The 9112-nt window shown below is 34.3% G+C and overlaps 1 protein-coding gene across 2 annotated transcripts; it reads left to right on the forward strand.

Moving 5' to 3' along the window:
* The first annotated feature begins 2512 nt into the window (after nt 1-2512).
* On the forward strand, nt 2513-7555 carry LOC111886469 (uncharacterized). Of its 2 annotated transcripts, XM_023882710.3 has the most exons (5): nt 2513-2738; nt 2820-2932; nt 3637-3801; nt 3916-5930; nt 6027-7555. In XM_023882710.3, exons 3-5 carry the CDS (start codon nt 3757-3759, stop codon nt 7111-7113), a joined length of 3147 nt encoding a protein of 1048 aa, XP_023738478.1. In that variant the 5' UTR covers nt 2513-2738; nt 2820-2932; nt 3637-3756; the 3' UTR covers nt 7114-7555. The 2 variants fall into 2 exon arrangements, with proteins under 2 accessions (XP_023738478.1, XP_023738479.1); XM_023882711.3 differs by lacking the exon at nt 2820-2932.
* Nucleotides 7556-9112: the final 1557 nt, after the last annotated feature.

The raw sequence follows: 9112 nt of genomic DNA on the forward strand, positions 1-9112 counted from the left end.
TAAATCTGAAAAACGATATTTAACATCTGGTGGTTATAATTGTAATTCACACCATTATGCTAATGCAATGTAAACATATGATTACGTTTAAAAGACTTATATACCCCTAGAAAAAAAAGAGCATAATGGTATGTATTCTAGCATACTGAAATTCAATTTTTTTAATGACCTTACCATTATACATATACGTTAATTATACGTTAATTATGCATATCAATATCTTAAAAATATCGTTTGCTTTTATCACATACTTAACATGTTAGTCATCCAATTCATTAAATTACTACATATCAGTATCTTTAAAGCATACAAACCCATCAGAATACAGTTTACAGAGCAATATGGACACAGAGAGATACAATGGATTACACAAATGATTTATATGACAAACCAGAATTGTAAACAGGCATACAAAGCAGAATTGTAAACAGGCATACAAAGTAGCTGAGCTAACATTTTTTAGCTATTGTTGTAGGTGATGATGAATATGGAGAAAAAACTATCTCAAAAACAGCAAAGTACTATCGATTCTGAGATGCAAAATGGATTAAATATATTTTCTTATCGGGGATACCCCGTTACTTGTCGGGGATACTCTCTTATTTTGATCTTGGCTCCTCCACTGACTTATAAGCTATTAGAAATTTATATAATGACATAAAAGGACATTTAAAAAGCTATATTTTCTTAATTAATTAATGGGTATATCTGGAAAATTAAAAAAAAAACTTTTAAAAAACTAATCTAAGTAGCTTTTTAAAACACTAGTTTATAAGCTAATTTTTTGGCTTGCCAAACATGACAACTTAAAAAAGATCGAAAAAATAAACCACCTTATCAGCTAGTTGTGGCGCGCAAAACATAGCCTTAATCATTAACACTGATTATTATTATTATTATTATTAGGTTTTTTTTTTTTTTTTTTTTTTTTTTTTTTTTTTTTTTTTTGTGTGTGTGTGTTGTTAAAATGACAATTGTTATGTAACATTTCAATTGAAACCGTGATTGTGGTGAATAGACGACTAAAATGAGAAGATGAAATGATAAAGCCATCTAACTAGATACTAATATAAATTGTAAAAGATTTAGATGAAATGATAAAAATATTAAAAATATGGACCTAATGTGGACAAAATTAAAACCTTATTACCCGTCACCATGTTGGTGCAATATTTATAAAAAAGACCTTAGAGACCTAATATGTATAAAATTAAAAGCTTATTATCTTTTTTAAACGGTTATATAACAACCATGTTGATGTAATATGTATAAAAAAACCTTAAAAACCTAATATGAACAAAATTAAAACCTTATCACCTCCTAAGTTATTAACCCTTTTCATTTTAGTTTGAAGAATGATATACTATTAAATGTTTTTTATATTTATATTTATTAGACGTTAGATGCTTGAGCACCCACATTAATGTATTTTTATTTAGTCTAAAATATATACTATCTTTATATTTTATTTTTAGTAGTTTACATTTCTTCTGCAATTTTTAGAGTTTCTTGATCCAATATTCAGATTAAGATTTATGCCGGGGAATTTCAATATTTTCGATAAATACACCGTTACTTTTAAAGAAAATGATCATAATAGCCAATTTTTTCAAGGTCCTTTTCCTAAAAAATAGCCAAAAATTCGAAAAATGACTAAAAAGCCATGATTTGCATAGTTGACCTTGAAATTTTCGCATATGGTAACTAGCGAAAATCTCATTTTTTGTGTTAACTTCAAACATTTAGAACTCTTTTTTGTGAACTCTGGTTAAGCTGATTATTCTTCATCGTGTTATTTGTAACAAGGGAAATCTATGGACATATTGAACTCTAAAATTTGATGATGGGACGTCATAATCTTTTAGCTCCAAAGTAGGCTATTCGGTGTAAAATATAAAAAAACTCAACTCGATCTTTCATAACTTTTAAATACGAACTTCGTTTTAATTAAAAAAAATTAATTGTGTTTTTTTCATAACAAGGTTTATCCATTGACATATTACGCTCATAATTTGAATGTCAGGAAGTCATATATTTTTTGTTTCAAAATAGGTTATTCGGTGAAAATTATGAAAAAAAAAATAAAATTTTCATACAAACTTTATAACAATCATTAGACTCTTATGGTTCTCACAATTATAAGGTGACGTGCAAAAATCTAAAAAAAAGAAGAAGAAGAAGAATCGCATATCAGCTAGATTTTCGCAAATGATAAATTGTTAAAAATGTGATTATTATGATTTTTTTTAGTTATTTTATGGAAAAAAACAAAATTATGGTTATTTTCTATTAATTAATTTTATAGTCTCGTAACATTTAATTGTATGTTTTTGTGGAAGACAATTTATATAACCAAAGCATATTTTAGGAAATCTTCACAATCAAAGATACTTTTTCTAGATCTTTATCATTTATTTCGTTTGACTGATGATTAATGACGAAGAAACTCAATTTATTAGTTGGGGAGGGTGAACCGTAGTTTTAGAAAGAACCAAGGACAAAACCGTCAAGATATTACAATGGAGCATGACGTGGTGATTAGTGAATACGAGCATAATCGCTGTATATATACAGCGATAAGCCTCATTCCTTCATCGATAGGCCACTCGATTGCGCGATTCTTTGCTTCGATTGTGTGCATCACTGATGATCAAAATTTTGTTTTTCCAATAGTAATAGTTCGCCAAAGTTTGGATTGACGAGACTCGTTTGATCTGTATATTTTGATTTTCCGCCAGGTATCCGAAACCCTACCTTTTTGTATTACATATGTATGTCTGTTTATGTTGTGGTTGAGATTCGAATGGTTTTGGTATTAGATCGATTCAGTTGGTAGATCTGAAACGAAATAAAATGGAAGTTATTTGCTTCGAGAAACTGATGCTTGTCCGGTTCGAAGTGCTGGAATGAACAATGAACGAGTTTGGGACTGGTAATGGTTCTGCTTGAAGAAATATCAGTGCTTTGGTTTTTATCTGTTTCAATTCCGTGTGCCTGAGACTTCATTGAGTGCCTTCGTTAAGATTTTGTTTTACTATATATCTGTTAATTTCGACGAGTTCATGACATAGACGTTACACCGAAGCTTTGCCGGATCTTCAATTACGTTCTCAGGGAGCCAAGTTGTGAAATTATATCTTCTTGCTCAACTGGGATGTTCATTTACTCGTCTATCTTTACTAATGATGTAGCACGATCTAGGTTCAGTAATTGTGGTATTTAATATCCTTAGATATTAGTTCAAAGGATTAAACCAAGTGGAAACAGTTACAGATTTACAGGGCAAAACAGCGTGCGGTGTTCTCCCTCTTGAGTATTTTATTCTTAGGGTTTTTTATTTCTTCTCAAGTGTTACTATTCTATTCTGCCCTGTATTGAATGCACTTTTTGACACTGTAATCCTTTTCCATGAATTGGGTTTAGAACAATTGGTTATGTATAGAAGTTCCATGTTTTTCATGTTGAAGGATATGCCTGCCTAATCAGCTTCTGTATACTCGATATATCTTCCCATTGGAACAATAAGATCCCACATCTAATAGTGTGGGACTTTGAAATTACCTAATATGAACCATTATAGCATTTTTTTGATGTTATGCCACATTTTGAAGGATGTTCTTTTCTTCTGGACTGCAGACTGGGCTACTTACTTGTGACTTGACTTGGAAAAAGGTCTCAAAGGGTTATAGGACTTCATAAAGGAGGCCGTGGAACTCAGATATATTTCATATAGCTGGTGGAGAACTACTACTCACCATGTCTTCAAAAGGGTTGGAAATGCCTGTTTCCGGATCTGACAAGGTGAATCTCACCTAATCCAGTTAGTTCAGATGATGTCTTGTTAATATTGATGCTTTTAGCTAAAAAACTTTACTTTCCAAAATTTCATAGTTTTCCTGTTTCCTTGAACTGCAGTTGGAAGTCCCTGTTCTTGGATGTCGCTTCAGTGAGAAGGCTGAACATTTACCAATTAAGAAAAGGAGATTTGTATTTAAAACTTCATCTCCACCTCATAACAACACTGCATCCTCAGATATGCCTGAAAGTGCTGCAGCATGTCTTGATTCTTCAAATCAGCAGATCCAACCAAAACCAGCTGCAAGCTGCCCATCTGCTGAATCTTTGACAGTGGCTTCCCTGTGTCAAAATGGTAGTATTGATAATAAAGTGCATGGAGAAAAGTTTCCAAAATCTGGTGATGATATTTGTGGCATTTCTTTAGGCTCATATGGGACAAAGAGTCTTGAAGCTCGTGCCACTATAAAACTTGAACCAAACAGTGTGAACTTGCCTAATATTTCTGTTAAAGAAACTGGATTACATACATCAACAGTTCCATTTAAAGATGGTGATTGTTCTTCTCCAGACAAGGCTAGAGTGGATAATTCCACCCCAGACAATCAAGTAATAAGTCAGGGGCAGAAGTCTGCTGTTTGTGATGAGAGATTAAACTGGGACTTGAATACTGTAATGGCATGGGAAGAATCACCAGAATGTGACCACAACATACAAACAACATTCCCTGAGGGAAACAACACCTGTAAGGAAGGAAATTCTAAAGTTTGTAAGCAAGAACAGGTATCTGGAAGTGCATCTGAAAACTTAGTCAATAAAAGTTTAACTAACTTGAGAAGTTTACCTCATACAATTCATGAAAAAGAATCAGAAGAACGCAAACCAAACAGTAAAAATATCAACAAACTGTTGTTTACTAGTGTTATTCCCAGGGCTTCTCCTCATGCTACAGTCAACAATATAAAATCCTTGCACGCTCAAAATCTTGATATTTCCAATAATGCTGTTCCTAGTATTGTCAAAGTGGAGCATCCAACATGTGACATTTCCAAAAACCACGTGAATGTGAATCACAAGAATGGTAATGATTTGGTATTTCCTATGACTGCTAACACAGGCTTTTCATTGGACTATTCTCTACCCCTGGGTTTTAATCCTTCCATAAACTCACGTCCCTTGGAAGAAGAAGAAGAAGAAAACGTTGTTTCAGGGAGTAATGTGAATCATGCTATTACTACTCCACTACAAACAACCGAGAATGAGAATCTTAATTTATCACTTGTCACTGTGGCCTCTCTAGAAAATGAAGTTCATCAAAGTGGAACTAGTTTTGAAGAAGATGATAAAACTAAGGTCAAAAGATTAATTACTAGCAATTGTATGACCATGGAGAATTTGATTGACAAAGGGAGTCCAAGGACTCCCCAAGATGCTTACAAAGCAATAAACCAGTCTGCCATTGGTTCACTTCTTGCCATACAATCATCAGTGTTACCAGAAGATCAACCTTGTTCTGATGCTCTTCAAGTCAAACCTGAAAAGTCAGCATCAACTCCACCATCTGTAAGCTATAATAAGAAAGAGGCATGCCAGGTGGGTGTGGACAATGGTATTGAGAATTTTCCTAGTGACATTCAAGGAAGTGAGGTTGATAATGTAGAGGAGTTGTCAGTTGGATATGATTCTCAATTTGAAGATGGAGAGGTGAGGGGGGAATCAAGCATACAGACATGGGAAGGATCCGGATCGGAGGGTGACACCGACAATAGAGAAAACGAAAACGAACATGAACACAATTCCCAATGTGTAGCACCAGAAAGCTCTTCAAGAATAAGATCCAACACTGATATGGCCTCCTCTCAAAAGGGAACCGATGAAATTTCCATTTCCAGTGTAGTTTTGGCAGAACAAGTATCTAATTCTCCTGAACCAAACGAGACAAATACAAGACAAGTTGGCATGAAGGATGAAAGTGAATCAGATCAATGGAAGATGAATGTATCAGGATCTGAGGATTACAATGGTGCCAAGATGAAAGACTTGCCAAGTATAAAGTTGTATAATAAAAGAGAAACATCAACACGTGATGCCTTTATTAACAGAGGTAGTAGATTCCGGATGCAAGGCCACTACAGGTACTACTATTACTACAATTCATTTCAAGAACCAAAGTTATATAATAGTATCTTTTTTTTTTTTTTTAATATTTTTCTTCCGTTCAATGCGCACAGTTCAAACAATGGAGGTGATGATTCGGCTTCAAGATGTAGAGAAGCAGGGTTAGTAAGATCATCATCCTTTAGACGAGGTAATAACAGAAAATACTCTCCGCATGTCCGTGCTGGTAACCGTGGAGGTGCAACATGGAATCGTTCCCCAGGAAGAGACAACCGGGAACCGCCTTTGCCTTTCTTCCGCGATGTCGACACTTTAACAACAAACGAAGTTTGTCAAAACGATGATGTCATCATCCGACCCGGTGCTCCGTATCGTCAATCTTTCAGAACCAGATTAGTAGGAAACCGAGAGGAAGATGATTTCCGTGCGCGTTTGGGATTACGTCCAGCTGGCGACACACGCTTCGTGGGCCGGGGAAGATCTTTGAGATATAATCCGAGGGGCGGGGGCCCCGGGGTACGTTACAGTGGACCTGCAAACGACGGATACAATGAACCGTTGGAATATTCACATAGTTTTAAACGGCGGTGCTATTCTCCAACAGAAAGGAGAGAGAATCTGAATCAGAATCAGAATCAGAATCATCCGTGTGTGCATCACCATTCTGATTCTACATCTCCTCCAAGATCATGTACTCGTAGTAGATCGCCTAGAATTCGAAGGCCGAGATCACCCGATTTCCGTTTTGAAGGAGTAGATGGAGGATATAATAATAATAATAATAATAATAATAATAATAATAACAACAACTTGCCTCCGGATACCAGATGGGTGAAATACAAACAGCGAACTACTGTTTTTAACAGATCACCTCCTCCACCAATTGGGGAGAGGTTAAGTTTTTATGATTCTTCAAGAAAAACAAAACAGAATGAGAATTACAGATCTGGGCATCCTGGAAGATTTTCTGATGTGATGGATCATCATCATGGGTATAGGCGGGGTGGGTTTGTTAAACGGAATGAAATGGGTAGTAGGCCTTTGAAACATAATAATGAGTATGATGAGGAAGATGGTTATGGTCCAGTGGAAGGTATGGACTTCCATGGGAGAGGAAACCCTAAACCTTATACTAATGGAACTGACACTAGGTTTCGTGACCTTCCAAGACGGGCTAGAGAAGAGAGAGAGAATTGGTGAGAGGTACAGGTACCCAAAAATCACAGGTCACCGCCAATCATCACCCAAGAGAGAGACAGAGAGATGGGGGGTTAAAGAGAATGATGACGTGTCCATCAATGGATGGAAGCTTCTAGAAGAGAGAACAGATGAGTGATAGAGGTGTGGTTTACAAAAAGTGATGGAGCTTTGAACGGTTGCCTATACTCTATATATAAATATAGAAGAGACTATTTCGATTATGTTTTGTGAATTGGTCTCTCTCCCTTGACAAAGTTGAGATAGAAAGCTAGAAATGTTGCTAAAGTTCATCACTTAGGGTGCTTTTATGGGGGTTCTTAATGGGTTGTAACTAAGGCGTGTTTTCTTGTTTAAGGGCTGTATGGATAAATGATATATACGAAGGTGATAAGCTTTCTTGTTAAGTGATGAATGGATAGATAAGTTAGAAGTTAAAAGGATACATCGTAAGCATCTCAAAAGTCAAATCCATTCTCAAAAGTCAAAACCCTTTTTTTTACATTGAATTTGATTTAGGGTAAAATCATTTCAACGGTAAAATACTATATTGTTGGTGTTAAACTTCTTGTAAGATTTAGGGGGTGTTTACTAAAAAACTTGTTATTGCTTTAAGGCTTCTATTTTAACAAAATGTTGTTTTAAGTTTGATATGTAGATACAAATGAATAATAATAGAAACTATATATAGAATTATTAGTATAAAATTGTCGTTTTACGTCACGCCTTCCAAACGACATGATACGGAAGTTTGAAGTTTAACATTGCTCCTAAATCACCGCTTAACGTTATTTAGAACCTTGTTTTTTTTTTTTTTAAAAACAACTTATTCTTTTTAATAAAAGTGTTTATTAGTTTATCTATTGTCAAAATAATTTTTTAAAAAACAATTTGTTTAGCTTATAAGGTAGTAAAACTTAACTAGTTGATAAGTTAATTTTTAGTATATAACAAAGGGCCTTCATGTGTGTAATTAGATTTATTAAATAATTTATCAAAAACTCATTATTTAAGTCAACAAAATGTTTATGAAATCTTTATATCAAAACTTAGAATTTTTATTTTTGATGTCAAACCATAATAAATCAATAAACACCAAAAATAATAAACCCCAAACACCCCATTTAATGTTTCAATTTCGATTGTTATGTATTTTCGGGTTATTTTATATGTAACATTTGTTACTTATAGTATTATATTATAAATTAAGTTGACATTATGATTTATATCAAATTCAAAATTTCATGTTTCAAACTTATTTAAACATATAATCAGTGTTCTAAAAGGTGCGCCATGGCACGCGCCAAGGCGCGTCATGGCGTGAGGCGTGGCTCCGCCGTTACGAAAAGCCTCATAACGTTGCTGTTAGGCGTGGCGCGTGACAAGACGTGATATTGCGCGCCATGGCGCGTTATGACGTGTTATGGCGCGTGTTTTTTCGTTTGAGACACGGTTTTTTGCTCTTTGTTATGTCTTTTCTAATCGGAGATACAAGTATTGTGGTTTTCGTTAAATTTTTGTTACTAGTTATTGATCTAACACTTATAAAAAGTAGTTATATTTAATATAAATTTATATTTATGTGGTAATATAATTTTAAATTAATACAAAATCGCCGCCTTACATCACGCCTTGAAAAACGCCATGACTTGTTAAGCTTGAGGCTTGACCATGCCGCCACGCCACGCCTCACGCCATTTAGAACCTTGCATATAATCCTTTTTAATAATGGAAAACACAATACATAATCAAGTAAAACACATAACCAATGTATACTTTTTAATATGGGATATATATAGTAAAGTCCCAATATTTTCATCGATTTGACAAGAAAGTCCTAAACTTTATTTTTTTGACAGTAAAGTCCAAATTACCGGCAGTTTTTGACACTTTTACCCTTTTTTCCCGGTTAGCCGGTAATTAGGACTTTTTTTGTCAACAAAATAAAGTTTAGGACTTTCTTGTCAAATCGTCAATTAGGACTTTACTGTCAAGAAAATAA

This window comes from Lactuca sativa, chromosome 3 (genome assembly GCF_002870075.4).
Source record: "Lactuca sativa cultivar Salinas chromosome 3, Lsat_Salinas_v11, whole genome shotgun sequence".
In the NCBI taxonomy this organism is placed as follows: domain Eukaryota; kingdom Viridiplantae; phylum Streptophyta; class Magnoliopsida; order Asterales; family Asteraceae; genus Lactuca; species Lactuca sativa.

What these genes read in the sequence shown, in the direction of transcription:
- LOC111886469 (XM_023882710.3), top strand. Translation starts at nt 3,757, where the DNA reads ATGTCTTCAAAAGGGTTGGAAATGCCTGTTTCCGGATCTGACAAG. An exon ending in CTGTTTCCGGATCTGACAAG is followed by an intron (nt 3,802 to 3,915) that starts GTGAATCTCACC and finishes CTTGAACTGCAG; the next exon opens with TTGGAAGTCCCTGTTCTTGG. An exon ending in CGGATGCAAGGCCACTACAG is followed by an intron (nt 5,931 to 6,026) that starts GTACTACTATTA and finishes CAATGCGCACAG; the next exon opens with TTCAAACAATGGAGGTGATG.